At 34.0% G+C, this 21,078-nt stretch overlaps 1 protein-coding gene, 1 long non-coding RNA gene and 1 pseudogene across 2 annotated transcripts; all 3 read right to left on the bottom strand.

The window, feature by feature from the left end:
* Positions 1 to 74: 74 nt before the first annotated feature.
* Positions 75 to 3,959, bottom strand: LOC110730602. The gene is made up of 2 exons (XR_002513104.1): positions 3,600 to 3,959; positions 75 to 274 (listed from the first exon to the last, which is right to left on the bottom strand). It is a non-coding gene; the product is annotated as an uncharacterized LOC110730602 (long non-coding RNA).
* A 2,372-nt stretch (positions 3,960 to 6,331) lies between these two features.
* Positions 6,332 to 11,397, bottom strand: LOC110730600 (annotated as a pseudogene).
* Positions 11,398 to 13,779: 2,382 nt separating this feature from the next.
* Positions 13,780 to 14,325, bottom strand: LOC110730451 (abscisic acid receptor PYL12-like). The gene has a single exon (XM_021910254.1). It carries the CDS (start codon positions 14,323 to 14,325, stop codon positions 13,780 to 13,782), a length of 546 nt encoding a protein of 181 aa, XP_021765946.1.
* Between the last annotated feature and the right edge of the window lie 6,753 nt (positions 14,326 to 21,078).

Here is a 21,078-nt window from a genome sequence, read left to right as displayed (position 1 = left end):
AACTTTTTTTAACCTTTTCAAATGTATATATGCTAAATTTAAAAATTAAAAATAAAAATTATAAGAAAAACATAAATTTAAACTTGAAAAATGTACATATCACATATGTGTCTTACAAAATGAACATCGTCTCTTGATTTAGTACATAAAAGGTATATAGAATCATCCTCCTTGTTGTATGGTTGTATCCCTTCAACTTGTTTGTGTGCTTTTCTTGATATATATATTTTCTCAATATATACATTATCATCTTAAACTTTTTTATTTCATCATTCTGTGTAACAAGAGATCAAATTTTTTAAAATAAAATGTTAATAACAATCAAAACACACTATAAACAAAACAGAATAATTAAATAAACATTTACAAATACTAATTTGAACACATTGCTAGAAAGAACATAATTCAATATGAGAATGAACAAGTATTAAAATCTAAATGAACATCTTTTAATATAAAAATGAACAATATTATAAGTCAAACCAACATCTTTCAATAAGAGAATGAACAAATATTAAAATTTAATTGAGCATTTTTCAATATGATAACAAACAAGTATTAAAATTAAAACAAATATCTTTTTATGCCAGAATGAACAAGTATTAAACTAAATGAACATGTTTATATATGAAGATGAATAATGTATTAGATTGCAAATAAACATCTTTTAATATGAAAATGAACATGTATCAAATTTTAAATGAATATCCTTCAATATGAGAATAAACATGTATTAAATTTAATTAAAAAATATATTAATATGAAAATGACCATAAATGAAATGAACTCCATCTAAAATGAATATTTACGATAGATTTAATTTACTAGCCAAAATTCACCAAATAATAGTTTAAGTTAAAGAATTAAGTTGTACTAATGAATAATTTATGCTTCAATTCCATTAATCAAATTGATAATTTGTCTTTAAAGAATATTATTCCTTCTACAAGTGAACATAAATTTCATTTAAAATGAACATTATTATAGCTTAAATTTACTATCTGAAATTCATCAAATAACTATTTTAATTAAAGAAATTAAATAAGTAATATTATATTACTTGATAATTCACGTTTTAATTCCGTAAATCAAATTGATATATATATATATATATATATATATATATATATATTTAATTTTAGTAATTTATAATTTGAATATTGAACATGAACTCCACCTAAAGTGAACATATATGATAGATTATATTTCATAGTCAAAATTCACAGAATAACAGTGTTAATTAATGAAATAAGCAATATTAATTGGTAATTGATGTTTCGATTCCATAATCAAATTGGTAATTTATCTTTAGTTTTAGTTATTATAATTTAAACATTAACCATTGTACAAATGAACATGAAGTCCATCTAAAAATTAAAGAACATGTATTGTACATTAAATTTAAACGAAATTTATATGAGCAACTATTAAAAGGTGATTGGTCATATATCCCATATGAGAATGAGTATATAACGAAATTCAAAATTGAAATGAATAACTGTCAATATGTTTTTTTACCATGTATCCAAATGAGTAGTATGAACATGTATCAAAATTCAATTAACATTCTCCTTAAAATAAAATATATTTCAAGATACTGAAATTCCTTGTAAATAAATAAAAGAATAACGAAGTATTTAGAAATGACCTTTATATGAAAAATTTAATGATAATCTATTATACGTAAATAACCATATATATTTATATAATAAATGAACATCTATCAAACTGAAAATGAACATCTACCAAAATAAGAAGGAAATTTTATCAAAAAGACAATTCGTATTAATCCTACGAAATAACAGAAAATTACAGCAATCATTATCAGTAACTTTATCTACCAAAATAAGAAGGAAATTTTATCAAAAAGACAATTCGTATTAATCCTACGAAATAACAGAAAATTACAGCAATCATTATCAGTAACTTTATACTAAAAGACACACCAGCAATGACAAGTGTCATCTTTTGGTGTGTCGTTAGGGTTTTTTTTTTTTTTTTTTTTTCGTGTGTGTGTGTAAATACCTATAAATATAATTCTAACTTTATAGGCACAAAATAAGTTAACTTTAATGTTACCATTTTAATTTGTAACAAAAACTTAATATTTTCATGTAATATCTTATTTATTATAAAATCCTTATATTTTAACTAGTGATTTTGTCAGCTAAAATATAATGTGTGCAATTTCCACTTTACATGAAAAAAATATTATTTGTAAAAAAATAATTTAGTTAGGTTAATTTTTTCTTTTTTAAGAAAAAAAAAATTCTTTTGTTATGACTTATGACGCAAGCTTAAGTATCATATTAAAGATAGTTACATAATATTAGCAATATTATTTTCTGATTAAGCAAGTGTTACTTCAATTGTGATTTTGACTTGCCAATTTTCGCTTCCAATATATGGAGTACATAATTTTTTTAATTTATTTCCCTTATCTATGTCTTATATCTATTTATTTATAATGTATAACTATATACTAAAGGCGAAATCAAGGATGACATGTGTCATCTCCTGACAGAAAAATTTCCCTCGAAAGATTTTTATTTTTTTTTTTGCCAAATTTCTTAGAGAAATACTATATAACAATATTCCCTTTCTATTTGATATATATATTCCATTTATACACATCCAATCAAAATGTTATTCTTTAATTTACTACTGTGTAATATTTTTTTTTCCTATCTTTAACTTTGTGATGTAATCCAAATTTCTATTTGTGTAGGTAATACTCCCTCTGGTTTTTTAATATTTTTTTTTAACTTTAATACTCTCTGTGTTTTCTTTAGTATGATACCCCCTCCGTTTCTATTTGTTAGTCCCATATACTATTTTGGGCGTTTAAAAAATATCTACCCATATTGAATGCATTCAATTTTTAACTTTGTTTTTGTTTCCTATTTTATACATAATAAATTTTGATTGGTTAAATTAATTGATTGTTGATTGATGACATGACTCAAAGTAAGAAAATCCCTCCCTTATATTATGCAATTATGGCTGATGCTTTCCCAAAAAAAAAATTAAATTAAATAAGGCAAAACTAATTATGAATTGTTTTTCTACATTAATGTTCGATTCCAAATATTATTTTTTTCTTATTTTGTGTGATAGCTTCCATATGGGATTATCAAATGAAAACGGAGGAAGTATAATTTTCTTTATATTTTGTGATTACAAAATAAGCATCTTATTTTGTAAAATTTAAATTTTTATAATTGTATGTAGTGTTAAACAAATGATAAATAGTTAAAATTATCGTGCATGGCACGAGAGCTAACCTAGTTGTACATTGTTTTCAACTTTCTTGTCTAACAATCTTATAATATGATAACACAATATAATTTAATTCAACAAAAACTAGAAAATTCCAAATCTAACTTAATTCAACCATAATAATATCACTTCTTACCAAATTTTTAGATCTAGAAAATAAAACTAAAGTATATCAAACATTTATATAATTCAACCAAAACTTTAAGATTTTCTTCTATACTTTGACAATCAATTTGGGGAAAAAAAAGTAGGGTAATGAAATTGACATTTAACAATTACATCACATTGTTGAATTGGAATAAGAAGAGAGAATTTAGTACCTCATCAATGAATTTGCGTCGACAATGAAGTTTCGGTAAGTGGAGACGTGAATAGATTATGATGAAGCTCCTTAAAAGAAAAAAATGAAGGTTTTTAGAGAGAGATTATGGAGAGCATGAGGGTTTTTAGAGAGAGAAAATAAAGAGGATGAAGAATTCTGAGAAAATGAAGGATGAAGGTTTTTGGAGAGAGAAAAGGGAGGATGGAATTTTTGAGAGAGAAACAGTAAGATGAAGTTGATAATTTATAATCTAATTTTTTTTCTTTTCAAAAATTACTTTATTTGATAGGTGGGTGGATGGGGGTGTAGGTATATTATCCTACACTTGGGTGTCGGCATATATAATTCCATCTGGAGCCCTTTTGAGCCTCCAAGCGGCCCGATATTATATTACGAATGGAAAGATAAAAGACCAACCAAATTAAAGTTCTTTAGGTGCCACTGTGTCACGTTCCGAGCATTTTTATTGAATAATATGTCCCACTCTTGCCTCCCATTAGCAAAGGTGCAAGCCATGTGCAAAAAGGGTCTTGGGAACACAAAGCAAAACAAATGAGCATTTGAATCTTCAACAGGCATACCTATCTTGGCAATGCAATCCAGGTAATTTGGGCTTGCGACAGATGAGCTAGTTAAGGCAGGTACAAGCAAGACCAAATCACGAGTTTCATTACCCTATTTTTAACAATTACAGGAGTGGAATCACATTTTACAAGACCAAATTGACATTTGACAATTACATCACATCGTTAGAATCACGAGTCTTGTGTGCGGCTGACCACACCATATGTCCGCTTGTAAAATAATGAAGTAACCTCTATAACATTGACCGAGTAATCCCTATAATACTAATCGAGTAACCTTTATAACCTTTATAACACTGACAAAGTAACCCCTGTAAAACTGCCCGAGTAACCCCTATAACAATAACGAAGTAACACCGTGTGGCCAGCCACATATAAGAATTTGTATAAGTATTTAAGTGAGTTTGGGGTGCTATGCAATGACACAGTATCTATAATAGTTTAACAACATACAAACATGAAAACGAGACAACACTTGGTTGGGAGTAATCTCAGGGACAGTCCTATACAATGTTATTAAAATCGCGATTTGGATCATATAATCGTACGATTCTACGATCCCAATCCACCTAAACGATGTAAATCGTTGGTAGAATTGCTATGTTGTAGAATCGCATAGAATCGGTGGAATCGGTACCGTTTCTACAATTTTATACTGATTCTAACGATTCCACTCATGTAAAAAGTCTGATTTTTTTAAACCCATAACTATTGATTGCGAAGTCGGAATTGGGCTTATAATATATCGTTGGAAAGCTCTTGAGGTCTACTTTCTAATAAAATTGGTCCCGTACCTATATCATTTATATATTTTATGTTATAGCTTAAAGAGTGTAAGGGTGTCATAGTTGAGCCTAACTTTGGTCAATGACTTATATATTATTCAATATAAGTCATAATAGAGCTGATGAAACATCAATTTAAATAATTTTTAAAATTCTAACCAACCATTTAAATTTTGTGAGCATAAGAATGTATTCACGAGTCTTATGCACTCACCTTTGAGCATATAAGAAACACTTTTATAACATGAGTTTGTTGTAATTGTCATTCTTTAGCTATCTCATTAAAATGAACTAACTTGACACTTAGTTTTCTATTATCATTGGATTTTCTATTAGGAGAAACAATTTTACGAGTCAACAACGTTATTTGTTTTTTCATAATTTAACAACAATTGTCTCGTACTCTCGTGGTTAAGAATGTGTACCAATAATCTGACTTTATAAATAGTTTATAGTGTATTATTTGAGTTATGCGCGTGCGAAATTACTTCTAAAACTATTTTATGTTTGTATTGTCGATATTATGTTATCAAAAATATATATATTTTTATCATTCTCATTGCTTGAAAATTATGTATGTAGTCATTAGTTACATTTTGAAGCCCAATTTTACAATTTTGTAGAATCGTACAATTCTACGATTCGATTTTACCGATTCGATTCTACCCCACTCATCGATTCAAAGTAGAATCCCGATTCTGATAACTATGGTCCTATATCTATTGACGACAAAGTGTTGGTGATATATTGGGGCTTATGCTGGCTACTTGTATTGCTTCGTGCTCACAAGTTGCATTTCCACACAAGACTTGCGCCCTTGCCACCAAAAGACAAGAGCACGTCACACAATCCGGTGTCCAAAAGGCAATACGCTGGCAACCCATGGGCACCCGCCGCCACCCTGCCCCCTAGGCTATGATGTATTCCAACGTACAATGACCCGTTCAACGCTTGTGAGGGCGTGGGGCATGAGTTTGACACAAAGCTTTTAATCTTAATGGGTAGACAGCAAATCATGGGTGATGTTATATTAGTAAGTAGTGAGTTATTATAACTTAATAACTTATCGCCTTATTGAAGAAGAAAGTTCCAAAACTTGTATTTGTGTTTGATAACTTAGGATATCCTTTCTTCTGAGTCTTCTTTTCATAACTGTACTTTTGCCCATGGACATAAAAACGGTGGTAAGGTAGCTACATCCCATATTATTACAGTCTACTAACGTGTGTGGAAGTATGGGTGTCTCCATAACTGTGTTAAGACTGTTAACCCCTACAATCTCTGAACGCTGTAATACGTCAATGTATTTCTGTTACCAAAAAAAAAAAAAAAAATGGTAAAAACAAAAGATAATTTTGTCTTTACAACGAAAAGAAACTTTTACATAGAAAAATAATTGCTGCACATAAAATTATTATGTTACAAAGCATACTAACAGTGGAGCATGAATATGAGTTTACATCATTCACTCAACACCCTTATTTTCTTTTTACATGCATGTTTGATGCAAATCTTCTCAACTTATTTCTAAAGAAGAATGACTGAATGACATACAATGATATTGCCGTGTTAAAACAAGTAGAGGCAGAAGTTGAGACAATGATCAACAATTGTTAACATGTACGGATGTTTAGCAGATTGAAGAAGATGAGCAACCTTTACCTTGAACAACATTAAAAGGCATAATCATTAAGATCATCACACTGCTGCAAACCCATTCATCCTCCATTTGAGTGGCTGATAAGTCATTTCTGTATTTTCTTCAGGTTTACTCCAGGGTAATGTGAGCTTTGCCCACTTCTTTCTCATCAATGCAGCACCAAGGTGGTCATCAAATTTCTAGACAACATTAAGGTAAGAAAGATTGAGGATCGAGAAGGACAAGAGCTTTGAAACTTAACACTTTAAAGGAGTATGCAAAGAAAAAACTTTTTTTTTTTTTTTTTTGGTGATATTGTAGAAAAATGGATAAGAAAAACTTTTTAGGCATAATAACTGAGATGATGTATAATCCCACGTTTCATCAAAAATCTGGAATTAATCACTTTTTTTTTTTTTTTTATTGTTTTAAAATAATCCAATGTTTTAGGGGTGCTTTGTAAAAAAAAAATGCTCCCCCCCCTATATAGTACCATATACAAAAAGAGACTACAAGAACAAGAAAATGACTGTTTTGAGGAGGCACCTCCAAAATGGGGTTTACCCTGAAAAATCTCAAAGCACAGGTAAAACTCATAAAAATTCTTGCATGTTTTCATACTTGTAAAATTTTAAACATTAAGTTGAAATACCTTGAGGCATAATCCACCATAAACATCACAGATGGGATATTCATGAGGGCAACAGTAGTCTGATTCAGGGCAGCAAACAGCATTGGTGTAGTCACAGCAACCTTGTATCAGACAAAATCCAAAAGATTCATATAGGCAACAGCAAGTCTGTCCTGGCAGACAGTAAGAGAAATCTCCACATTTACTAGGTGACGGAGGTGGGGGAGGGGAAGGATGTGGAGGAGGATGAGATGGTGGTGGTGGGGGTGGTGATGTTGATGATGGAGGAGAAGCGGGAGGAGGGGAAGGCTGCAGAGGAGGTGGTACTGGAGGAGATGGAGTTGGTGTGGGAGGAGGGGAAGGCAGCAGAGGAGGCGGTGTTGTAGGAGATGGAATAGGTGTGGGAGGAAGTGGGGAAGGCAGTGGGAGGCGGTGATTGGGAAGATGGAGGATTGGCAGGAGGAGGGGAAGGCTGCGGATGAGGTGGGGAAGGTAGTGGAGGAGGCAGTGTTGGAGAAGAATCAGAAGATGGAGAAGGGTAAGGAGATGAAGCTAATAAAGTTGTCTGGGAAGGATATGAAGCTAAGGCATTGATTCCACAAACTCCGTATGGTAAGTCAGTGTTCCTTCTTATGTATACGTAGCCGTTCATTCCCCAGCTAGTGCCCAAGAGTTCTTCACTATCCAATAATCCTTGTTTCCTTCAGAGCCGTAGCCAACTATCAGAACAGCATGATTGATGTCATCTGGATTGCTCGAGCAAGCACCATCATAAATTCCCTACTCAGAGCATATGGAACAAGCTTTCAGCAACTAATATTCCAATGTTAACAGATCAGAATTTAGATAAGAACAAACCAACAAAGTGTGAAAGAGAGATACTGAGACCTAGTTACTTTTATTTTTCAATGCACTAAATTGGACTTAAAATCTGATAACAAGAAGATGAAATTCTAAAGAATAAGCATAATATCAATCAGCATATCGAGGTTCCAGCATATATGTAGTTATTTAGAGAACCAAATACAGGATAACTACTTCGATGTTGGGTAGATTGAAGTTGAACTGTTGAACAGGAATTTTGTTCAAATTCATGTTTTTCATCAAAATATATATCTGCATTCTGAACTGTCACCCACATATTTGGTAACATACAAAAAAGATGGAAATATGCAGAAAAAACATGACTCTTTTAACATTATACTTACAACCATACATCAATATGTATAAAATCAGTCATAGATGATAGTATATACTTACTCCAGTATATAGCTGAAAGTCAATAGAGGATCCATCTATGCCAACACTAATAGGCTGTCTTACAGTTGCACACAGGAGAGCGGTCTCTGTTTCTTCCACATGTCCATAGCCATTAATGTTTACAATCTTATTTTCCATCTGAGAAACAAGAAAATTGAGTTAAGACATGCTTAGCAGGCAACTGATCATTTGTTAGCTAAGCTGAACTCTAAATTTCACGTCACATACTCATGTTGGATCCCTTCAACATGGGTATGGACATGATATACTTCATTTGGGACTAAAATCCTTCAAACTTCTAATCAGATAGAGAGTCTGACCCTTAGACAGATACTCATGTCTGACATGGGTAACCAACTCCGAGTAATATAGCTTGCTAGCAAACAACTCACATCATTGACATTAACATCTCATGAACATGAAGAAAACTGAGTAGGACCTTGTTGGAAGTACAGGTACCACCACTTCCACTGTAAGGATAATTAGCTTCACCACCAATACCACCATTGTTTATGACCCACTTGAACGCATTCCCCATGTAACCCCCATCACAGCCATCATCACCCTTGTCACAATCTACAAGCTCCTGCTCTGAGAGGCTGATGAGTTCTTTCTTATTGATCGCGTTGATTCCTTCAATGGAACCAATAGAAGAGAATGCCCAGCTGCTTCCTGTATGCACGAGTCACAGCCCTCACAGGGTTTGTAATGTAATCACTGAATTACAATAAATACCTTTTCTGTCAATATTACTATACTTGCACAACTTAAAATTCGATGGAATTTGTAGTACCTAGTATACTTTGTATGTTGTTTTACCCCTTATGCGAAACAATAGACTTTATCAGGTATTTGTCTATTCTAAAAAGCATAGGTTATTCCACATCCGAGACTCCTTGCATTTATTCCCGGGCAAACTATATGCCTTGAGTTAGAATTGAAAGGCACAAAAAGGGCAGTCATTTTTTGACAGATAGTTTAATACTTTGTGTTGATTTAGAACCTATCGATATAGATTAAAGTTCATTGCACTAATGTAACACTTCGAAGACAGGTTTGAAATTAAATGTTTTCTAGCAAATCACCATAATGAATACCATCCCATGTAAACTTCAGTAACTAATGTGCTAATTAAGATCTTGGATTTCACTAAGTCAACACTAACAAGTTTAAAATATTGAACTACAAAATAATAAGAAGCTATTAAATTATAAGGCAGAACTTGAATGTGTATGAATTATGTATGTCCATGATCTCAGCTAAACCTACTTTTCATGGATTGATGTTTTAAAGCTGCAGAGTAGCTCAAAAGTTCACGAATCACCACACTATCACACAGTCAGACAACTAAGTATTTATGGTCAAACTAAGCTTGTGCATTAGCAATATGAATTAGAATGAGCCAAGATGTGTTTAACTCTTTTTGGCTGATCATATTTATATTCATTTTAATTTGGCAAGTCTGAGCAAGCGTTCAACTGAGCTTCTCTATACGGTTGGAAGATTGTAAGTTCATGAAAAGTTTTTCTATCAAACAAGTTCTTGTACAAATAATCATAAAGTCTGCCATTTTGTTTGATAACCCAACTAGTTTTTATTAATATATCAATGGTGAATTAATTCAATAACTTTATAAAACGGGCAATGAGCTTTTCTTGTAAACGAGATTGATCATGAACAATAATTATTAGGTTGTTCATGAGCATAAACAAATGAGTTGTTCATTAACATGTATTTATGTTCAAGTTCATTTATTAAATGAGGTCCAAAAACTGTATAAACTCAGCTCATTTGTTAAATTAACAAGCTACTGCCAACAACCGAAAATTATTGAGGGTCTCAGCCCATTTATACCCTTAATTAGCAAGTTTGTTATTCAAGTTGTTGCAACTATACTAAGTTACTAACACACTACACACTTCATAGTCTCATAGACACACTATTTGAAAACGCGATTATTAAAATTAAGAGCAAAAGATTAAGTAATTATTACTCTTATATATAGTCAACCTTTTTATTTTACCATTTGTAAATAACTAATCATAACTAATCAATTTTTGAGTTTCAAGTATTTTTTTTTTTTAAAAAAAAAAACACATCAGGCAAGCACATCCTGTAAAAAAAAAAATGAAAAACTGAGTATACGACTTGCTTACCACAAACACCTTGATCCTTAACCGGAGTCACCACCCCCATCTCCCTCCAATCCAAAGACGGTGGCGCGTCGCAACTCAACACCAAACTCTCGCGCGTATCCCCCCATTGACCCAACCGAATTGGACTCTTCACCTTACCCAAATACCTCTCTCTAAACTCCTCATAACTCAAATCACTAAAACGGTTCAACCCGACCGTAAACCCGGTCCGGTTCAAATTATTCTCAACAACAAACTTCAAATTCCGCTCAAAGTTCTCGAATCTTCTCATCGACTCCTCCACTTGATCATAAGGCATTCCATGTTCATTCCTCCATTGTTGGAAGAGCTCCTTCACACGGCTCAATGATCGAAGGTCTTCCGGTTCGAACCCGGAAATGGAGTGCTGAACCGGAAGCCCGGTCCAACAGAGGCATGGGAAGAGGAAGAGAGAGTAGAAAAGAAGATGATGGATTGGTTTATTGGTACCCATTTGTAATTTGGGAAGACTCAGTTTGGATTCGAACTAAATGGTTGATATTGATTATATTGTTGTTTTGATTTGATTTGGTGAACATTTGAATTGTTCAGTTTTGTTTCTGTATTAGATTCATGGATTTTGTTAGTATGCTCTTATTAAATTCGTAAGTATTCGTAATTTGCTTTAAAATATTGAGCTGCCTTGTCACTGTTGTCAGTATTTTAGGTTGCATTTTTTTTTTCTGTTGCTAATTTTCAAAACTCAATCTGAACAACCGCACTTGTTTAAGACCTATTCTTTTTTGCTAAAGTGAAATGACTTTAAATGAAATGAAACGATCTAAGTTAAACTAAATCAAATTGAATTGCATTGACCTAAACTGAATTGAAATAACATAAATAGAATTGAATTATAAAATAAGTTCAAAAGAAGCCTAGATTGACATCCCTTGAAAGAAATTTAATAGGCGGAAAATGACAAAAAAATTCATATTGTAAATTATGTACCTAATTTTGCTTTTTGTTGAATTTGGATTTGCAATCTAAAACATCCAATAATATAAGGTGAAAAAAGAAAAATCGTACAAAAATCATCAATTAGCCCAACTAGGATAATAATTTGGCAAGATTTTGTTAACTAATGGTAAACATGAACACAAATTTTCATATATGGTTGGCCACACAGTGTAGCCAAAGTTACCCCGTCAGGGTTTACTCGGTCAATCAGGGGTTACTCGGTCAGGGGTTATGTTGCCAAGGTTATTCAATTAGGGGTTAATCGGTCAGTTAGGGGTTACTTAGTCGATCAAGGATTACTCGGTTAGGGGTTGTGTTGCCAAGGTTACTCGGTTAGGGGTTAATCGGTCAGTTAGGGGTTACTCGGTCAATCAGGGATTACTCTGTTAGGGGTTGTGTGGCCAGAGTTACTCGGTCAGGGGTTATTTGTTCGATGAGGGGGTACTCGGTCGATGAGGGGTTACCCGGTCATTATTTTGGTGTGTGTTAGCTTGCCGCACGGTGTGGCCAAAAAAACACTGAAACATGAAACTTTTGAATGAAAAAAAGAAGGGTTTTTTTAAGCTATACCCCTAAGGTAGTCGAGTTTCTAAGGTGTACCCTTGCTTTTTCAAGTTTCTAAGCCGTGCCCTCCTTCAACTGCTTATCAATACTAAAATGTACCCTTATTAGTTGTTTAAAAGTTAATTGAAAGTGTGATTTCGTGGCTTCAGTTTTCGTTATTAGGGTTGCGATGGCTAAGATTTCTTTCTCCTATCATTTCCTTACCTTTTATCATCTTTTTATTAAATTTATAGTTAACTTTAGCTGACGTGGAAGTCCCAAGGAAGGTACCATTCATTAATGGTAGTGAGTTGAGGGGCACAACTTAAAAATTTCAAAAAGCATGGGTACACCTTAGAAACTCGACTACCTTAGGGGCATAGCTTAGAAAAACCCAAAACAGAAAGGGTAAAAACTAAAGATAAATAAATAAATAAACTGAAAGGTGGTAAAATCAAAACTGACTATCTAAAAAAAAAAAAATCAAAACCGACTAAAATCAAAACTAGTACGGAATAATCAAACAATCCTTGTTTAGTCCACCTTATTTTTGCTTATCTGATCTAATTGTCTAATTTAACCAAACTTTGACCTAATGTGTATGATAATCTATAAAGAAAAATACATCAAGTTTGGTTTTGTTAAATTTGTAATAATGTGTATTTTAATGATATTACGGAATTAAAATAAAAAAAAATCACATATAAAACGATAAAGTATGGTAGAATTTATCTGATCTAAACTTATTTTTTCTGATCTAATCTGATTTGATTTGAGCTAATGTGATCTAATTTGAATTTATTTTTTCTATTCTAATCTGGAATAAGTAAAAATAAAGTGAATTAAGCATGACCTTAATTTCATGATGAAAGCCCTTTTAGGCCCTGTTCACTTCACCTTATTTTTGCTAAACTAAAATTATTTTTACTGAACTAAAATTATTTTTACTGAACTGAAATTGTTTTTGCTGAAGTTAAATTATTTTTACTGAACTGAAATTAATTTTACTGAACTAAAATTATTTTTGCTGAAGTGAAATTATTTTTACTGATTTTCTATTATATTTCTTCTTTAAAGATACTGAATTATACTGAACTGAACTTATTTTTACTGAACTGAAATTATTTTTAGTGAATTGAACTTATTTTACTGAAAAAATTTTACTTAATATTTTTTTTTTAAAGTGAAGTAAACAGGGTCTTACTCTGTACTTTGTAAATTATACTTTGTATATGTAACATTTTTAGTTACTTATGGCCTATGGGCTTGTGCTAATGTCTATATAGAAAAACTAAAAATCTATATAGTGCCATCAAATTAGGCCCATGAAATTTAATCACTAGACCAGAGGCCTGCAACTGAGATAGGGAGAGCCACTATCAAGCTCCAATATACGAAGTATTCTATAATCGAACATGAAAATATCAAATATATCAAATACAATGCAAAATTGCAAAACAACAATACATAACATAAACTATCGTAGTTTTATTGTTTCCTCCATTCTAAAACAAGCTTGTTGACTTTTGTTTTTGTGTCTTTTGAAGACTTCATTGTAAATTTTTCTTTTGAATGCACGATGACATAAAAGGTAGTAAATTTTTGCTACATTTGCCAAAGGCTGTCAAGTGGAATTTCTCTCTTGAAGTCTTGATCCACTTTTTTACCACAAACCATTTTCTCCACAACAATAGCCAGATTCTTGAGATTAAGCTCAATTATAGTATTAGCAAACAAGCATGTGTCCTTCTCGTTACTATCATTGGGTACGTCCACTGTATAAGACTCAACAACCAACGTCGTTTTATTTCCATTCCCATTCTCTACCACCTCGTGTAGTGAGGTGGTGACGTGAAATGTGACTAGCTTGTGATCCCCATCAATTACTCGATACACATTTATATGTTGCTCCTCGTCCATTCTCTCAAGCCTTTCTATACTAGTTTTGCCTGGCAAACCTGATCCAAAAAATACCTGGCGAACTGATCCGACTTCTCCAGCCCCAGATACTAGGGTGCAAGTTTGGACGAGTTTCTTAAATACATGGGGCCAGTCAAACTGGCGGATCAAGGACCACACCACTAGGAGCGGCGCATTGATGGTTTGTAAGATTTGTGAGCCACAACGGCGACTTTGAACTTGACTTACCATTGTAGGAGATTTAAGGGAGGTAATTTATGTATAAGAGTGAGTACAATTGCTTTACGTGCTACAAATTTTATATAAGAGTACATATATAGAAGTATAGAATTGGCGGTTCATAAATACTCACATAATTTAGGCGGTCTTAAAAATTAGGATGTACTCCCTCCGTTTTATTTCCATTTTAGGTAAACAAAAATCCTAAAAATTACTATTTTACCCTTACTTTAAATTTCTTATTTTTTTAAATGTACCTCTAATTAACCTTAATCCCATATTATACAACAAACAACTAAATTAACCTTAACTAACTACTCCCTCCATTTATTTCCCCTAACCCACTCACATTCCCAACCACCACATTTAATTGAGGGGGTTTGAGAATATTAAACTGATCTGGATTGTTCTGAAGAACCCTAGATCTGGTTCTTCGTCTTCCTCTCTCCTTCGCCTTTGCAATTCTTTCGATTCTTCCTTCTCAAAAGTCAGATTCACTCCTCACTACTTCGATAAACCGAGTCCCCCACTACCATGGTTAACCTAGATCCACTTCGCGACGCCTATATTGCAACCGATGACCATAGCGAGGCAACTTTTATCAAGAACCTGATTACAGATATCGCGAGTGGTGAAGATTTTCCCCGTCGACTGTCCGAGCATGAAGATGGGCCAAGCTGCTGTTCTCCGAGTACATTCAAGGCTTTGGGGGAAGTTCTAAAAAGCCTGGATGAGGATGAGAAAAAAAAAAACGGCAGAGGGTGAAGGAGAGTCCCGTGGGATACAAAAGCTCGATTTTGGTGGTGTTTGTGTAGATCCGAAGTGCGAAAGTGGTGAGGGAAGTGCTGTGCCCATCCCAAAGCCCAGATCTAACCCTTTCAGGCCTCCGGTGAAGATTAGGACAAAAAGGAAGGCGGCCTTGGTGGCTATGCGGCGTATGCGAGGGTTCAAAGATAAGGAGCTCGTTGTGCTTTCTTCTGATGAGGAGGCTGACATGGCTAACGACGGTGAAGTAGTTGGCCCTCCTGTGAACAAGCACGGTGCAAGGCGGATGAACCCTAGGGTTCAACCCTCCAAGTGACCCTTCCGTAACAATTCCTAACCCTAATTGTTTTAATTTTCTTATAAAAAGGAGTCCCTTTATTTCATTTTGTGGATATACTGTTGATTTGTCTTGGTATTTGGTTGGTGTTGTGGGATTTTGTGAGTAGATCTGGATGCATATTTGCTTGGTAGTTTATTTGTGATATCTTGCTCTGTTGTATGCGTTGAGTTGGATGCATGTTGCCTTGGTTGCTTATTTGTGATTTCCTGCTCTGTTGTATTCGCTGCTCTGGAGTAATGTTGGCTTGGTTGCATATTTGTGAGACCCTGTTATGTTGTCCTGGTTGGATATGTCTGCTGTTTTGGACTATGTATCATGTATGCATATGGTTGTTTGATTGATGAATGATGAGGAAGTGTTTGGTTGTTGGTAAATGGCATGTATGCATATGGTTGTTTGATTGATGAATGATGAGGAAGTGTTTGGTTGTTGATAAATGGCATTGGTGCATATGGCTGTTTGATTGATGAATGATGAGGAAGTGTTTGGTTGTTGGTAAATGGCATTTGGTGCATATGGCTGTTTGATTGATGAATGATGAGGAAGTGTTTGGTTGTTGGTAAATGGCATTTGGTGCATATGGCTGTTTGATTGATGAATGATGAGGCTAATGTGTGAATAAAATTTTTAAAGGTCCCCTGGTCATACCTTCAAGTGTTCTCAATGATCAATTTAGTAGAGAACACATGAGAGTCCCTTATGTGGTAGCATGACTTGTATTCAGTCCCCTATTTGTCTTTGTTGTGTACTCTGTCCAAATCCAAATGAGGAAGGGACTCTGTTGACCTTCCCAACCCACATGTGTCTTGCTCCAGTGATGTGCTTTATGCTGTTCTTGTTGAGGTAACCATGTGGGTTAGTGATTTATTGAAAAATGGAAAAAAAAAACTTCTGATGGATTGAGTGCCAACATAAAATCAGACTGATAACAATTTCTATTCCATTGAACATGTGGTTACAAAAGTACTTTACATTAGACTGCCTAGCATGTTTGATCACTGTATTCATCAAAATACACCTAACCACCTACAAAACAGAAAAAAAATTACCATATCAATTGTAAGTGGTTATGTGTGGCAGTCTATGTGTTTCTACTTTGATGTGATGAGTCCCTCAGTCTGCATATACCTCAGTTTCTTCTGTTCCCTGTTCAGTCCCCTTATTTATTGGCCTAAACATAGTGTCTAGGTACTCCACTGCCTCCAAAACAATTTCCTTCTGCACTGGTACATGATCTGGCAACTCTCCAAGGTTTTCCAGTTTTTTCTTGTTCATGTGGGGTATTTTGTAATTGTTCCCACCTTGTACCTTAAGGATCTCAATCATGCACTTTTGCAAACTCAGCCAAATGTACTTGTTCACTTGAGGCTTGAATGCCTCATAAGATTCTTGCACTTTTGTAACCAACTCATCTAGGTTGTTAGGAAAAGACTGATATTGCAATGATTGAATTGACCTAAACAACCCTAAGTCTAGCACATTCAAATCTAGGGACTGTGCTGGTTGGAAAACAAATTGAATGTAAAATCCATGAGCTTTTGTTGCTGCCATAAACTCTGCATCAGTAGGAACTTGGTGAGGCCTTGCATTGTCCCATTGGATTACAATATATTTTGGCTGACTGGCAGGCCACTTTGAAATAATTGCTAGAATGACATTGACCACAACCATGTCTCTAATGGCCAATTTGTTTACATTCTGTATTGCTTTTGTTTCCCATGTTCCTGCTACTCTGTTTTTACTTGATTTCTTGGCTAATTGTTTGGCTGTGAATGGGAACATTCCATATTTCCCATCATGAAGTAGTCCCCCATCTGTGTCATACAATGGCTTCCCAATTAAGCCCATAAACATTGCTTTGAGTTTGAATCTTCTGGACTGTATTAGCCTATATGGATCTTCCTCACTAGGTAGGAGGTAAAACCTCCTCTTGTCAGGGTTCAGATAGAACCATTTTTCATCCATGTGTATGACATGGTTCATATCAACAAATGTTGGGTCCTCATTACTTGCCACTGGATTTATGTGTGATAAGATCCATTTCAGCCTTGCAACCTTGTGGTCTGATGACAATGCTGGCTTGTTGGTTCTTGTGTGTGTTCTTAACCTTCCCTTTATCTTCAAATTGTGAAGACTCGAATGGGAGATTTTTAATGCTGCTGCATAAATCCTTTTTGTCTGCCTTAAATGCAAAGGGACTAATTGTAGGAATGCATCAGAAAATTCCTTCCCCTTTCTGCCTACTTTGCCAAATTTTTTTGTTCTGACATCAATCAAACTGCCCTTGCCATCTGTTTCTTTATGTCTGCAAATATTCTTGTGATAGTTGATTTGTGCACATTGAAAGTAACTGATAATTGCCTTAAGTGACCTCTTGGTAAGTTCCCTTGCTGCATGTTTACCAACATTGAGTCCACAATTTCCCTTCTCTGCTTCTTTGTCAGTTGCTTTCTTTGTCTGTGGTGAGTCCCATGGTGGTTGGGTTGTTCCATGTCCTGGACACCATCCTCTGCTTGTGTGTGTTCAGTGTTTTGCTGGCCTTGGTCTTCTCCTTGTGTGTGTTGCATGATATCATCTTCAGAGTCGTAGTAATCCATGCCTAGATCTTGCATAGTTTCTGCGTAATCGTAGTATAATTCTGCCTCTTCTTCTTCTGTCAATTTGATCCACATCGAAGTGCATAGGTTCATATGCATCTGCCATGTTTGTCTGACCTTGTTTATTTCCTTAGCTTCAGCTGATTGGTTTAACGGTGGCTGCTGTGTTTTTGGGAGCAAGATGAAGGAAGAACGAGATGCAGCTTCCTATGAAGGTGTATGGGTTTTGGTTGGGTAGTTTTAACTTAAGTGTAGGAATTTTTTGGGTATATAATGGGCTGACAAAGTGTAATTTTTAACGTAGATTATCTTTTGGATGAACAATATTAATCTTTTGGGTGAACAAGAAAACATTTAATGCTGTTTCAATGGAGGGGCTGCTTTTGATTGCCTCTGAAATATGACATGCAATGCTGTTATATAAGGCATTACAATTTGAAAGTACACTGTTTTTTATTTTAAATTTTGGTGGGAAATGAAATTTCCCAAAATTTCAGACAAATCAAAATTTGGCTGAAAATTTGGGGGGGAAATCCAATCCCTCCAAAAGTGATACAGATTTTCCCACTACTTTTCTTAGTGGTGGGCCAACTTTTCTCTCTCCAAACACTTTAATCACATTCAATTAACCCCATTAATATTTGACCCTTAACTTTTACCTTGTGAACCGCAATTTACCCCAAAGTTGCAAATAAAAATAAACGGAGGGAGTATAAACTGTAATGCGAATTAGTTAAGTTTGCCTCGTGAGGGAGGACAAAGACCATGCTAACTTGAGGACAATAGATATCCTTGGATATGTTGTATCTCACGTTGAACGTCACATGGTTACCTCACTCTTATGTACAAAGTAGTTACAACGAAAAAAAAACTGCGAAACGTATTTTTATTTACCAAAAACTGGTGAAACGTTGCTTAAAATCTTTAATCTTAATTAAAAATTGACCAAAGATACGTAGTTTTCTAATAATTGTTTTATCGGAAATAGATCGGTTGCAAGAAAATTTGTAACCATATTCCAATGAGTCAATGACGTATAAGTATGTTGGAAAAAGTCTCCTATTATCATAGTTTCAAATTATACATTATATTCATTATTATTGTATAATTTAATTTTTTAAAATAAATTATAGGCCACTTCTAAATTTATTAATTTAAACTTCAATTTACTAATCATCTCATATAAGAAGCTAAAAGTGAAAAAAATACACTACTAGAAATAGGCTGGATTCCGACGGAAGTTTGGTCTGTTGGAACATTTCGTCGAGATACTTAAGTTGCGACGAAAATTCCCTCAGAAATATTCCGACGGATTTTTTTCCCTCGGAATGTACATCTTCCGACGGAATATTCCGTCGAAATATTTTTGTCCGACGGAAAATTCCGTCGGAAGATGTACATTCCGAGGGAATAAATTCTGTCGGAACGATTAAAAAAAAATAGAACAAACGTTCTGATTTTTTCCGGAAAACAAACCAGAAACAGAAGAGAGAAAAAGGGAGAAAGAGAAAGAGGAAGATGAAGAGAGAGAGAGCGAAAGGGAGAAATAGGAAGCGAGAAACAAAAGAACAAAGAGAAAGAGGAAGAGGAAGAGAGAGAAAGGGAGAAAGAGAAGGAGGAAGACGAAGACGCCGGCGACCATCGGAAACCACCGCAACTACGCCGTCGTTCGACATTTGTAAGTGTAGTTCATTTTAATTTTTTTTAATTAAATTTTTTGGGAAACCCTAAGCTAATTGTCACCCCTTTTTTCAACAGCCAACTCCGGCCTTCCACCACAACCACCCGCCGGACCGCCGCCCCCTGTGACTCCAAGGCCTCACTCCGTTTTGCAGCCCCGGTAAGACTCGTGCCCTTTTTTTTCAATAAAAACTGACAGCATAAACCCTAATTAAGTTTTAATTTTAATTATTTGTAGGATTTGTAGAGTTACTTGGTTTGATTGTCAATAAAAGTGCAGATCTACAGGTTAGAGACTATATACACCCTAAAATTCTTAGTTTAGTTTATATTCTTAGTTTAGTGACTAATTGTATTTAGATATATGTTAGTTCATTATTGTTTTTAGTGTAGTGTATACAATTTGTTGTATTTACATTTTAATATGTTGAAATATTTGAAATTAATGTGTTGTATTATGGTATGTTAGTTTAGTTTACTTAAGTGTAGTTGTTAATTGTTGTATTATAATATGTTAGTTTAGTTTGGTTTAGTTTAATATAATAATGTATGTTAGTTTAGCTTAGTTTAGTTTAATATAGTGTATGTTAGTTTATTTAGTTTAATATTTTTGTTTGATATAATGTTTAATATAATAATTGAATAATTGTGCTCATTTATTTGTTTAGTTTAGTTTAATTATGATATATATTTGTTTAGTATAATGAATGTGTCCTTTACTTTATATATTTGTAAATGAATCATTTGCATAATCATTTGCCTAGATACCCGTTCAAGGCATACACATTAGGAGTATGTCTTGAATAGTCCCCGGTTGGGACTGTCCTTGTACGCTTACTCTCACTTAGGTGGTGAATGTATGCCTTTTTATTGATTCTAGGGAAAATCGTGCCTTCTCATTTCTCTACAGTGTTCTCTGGGTACATATGTAGGTGTGTTTAATCGCCTACATCGTTTACTTAGAGAACTGTAGGGAAATGCTGGCAGGTTTTTTATAGAATTGAAAACCTGGCTTACATTCACTAGTGGGATTAAACGTACAAGGATGGGTTAGGTTGGAGTGATAAGGACCCTTTGGAAGCATTTCAAATCTCATTTGCATTTCCATAATACTTGGATGGATAATGACTAGGAAATACGCTTTGTGACTAATGTGATTATACATATGCGTGAGTTGTGTAGAAGTTGTAATCATGAAACGAACAGAACGTGAAAGGGGTTGATGTATGAAAGGAAGGTTGGGCAAAGTATTAATCCAGAGTTCGTGAAAGGGGTTGATGAATTCATTCAATACATCAAAGATAATCCGAGAGTAGTAACTCGAATGAAGTTAGGCGTCCATGTGCTAAATGTAAGAACAAACGGCTTTGGGATCCAGAAATG

The sequence above is a fragment of the Chenopodium quinoa genome, unplaced genomic scaffold (genome assembly GCF_001683475.1).
Source record: "Chenopodium quinoa cultivar QQ74 unplaced genomic scaffold, ASM168347v1, whole genome shotgun sequence".
NCBI lineage: Eukaryota > Viridiplantae > Streptophyta > Magnoliopsida > Caryophyllales > Amaranthaceae > Chenopodium > Chenopodium quinoa.
This window is presented reverse-complemented; position numbering and strand designations above follow the sequence as displayed.

Coding starts and splice junctions, on each gene's coding strand:
- LOC110730451 (XM_021910254.1), bottom strand. CDS start 14,325: ATGGTAAGTCAAGTTCAAAGTCGCCGTTGTGGCTCACAAATCTTACAA.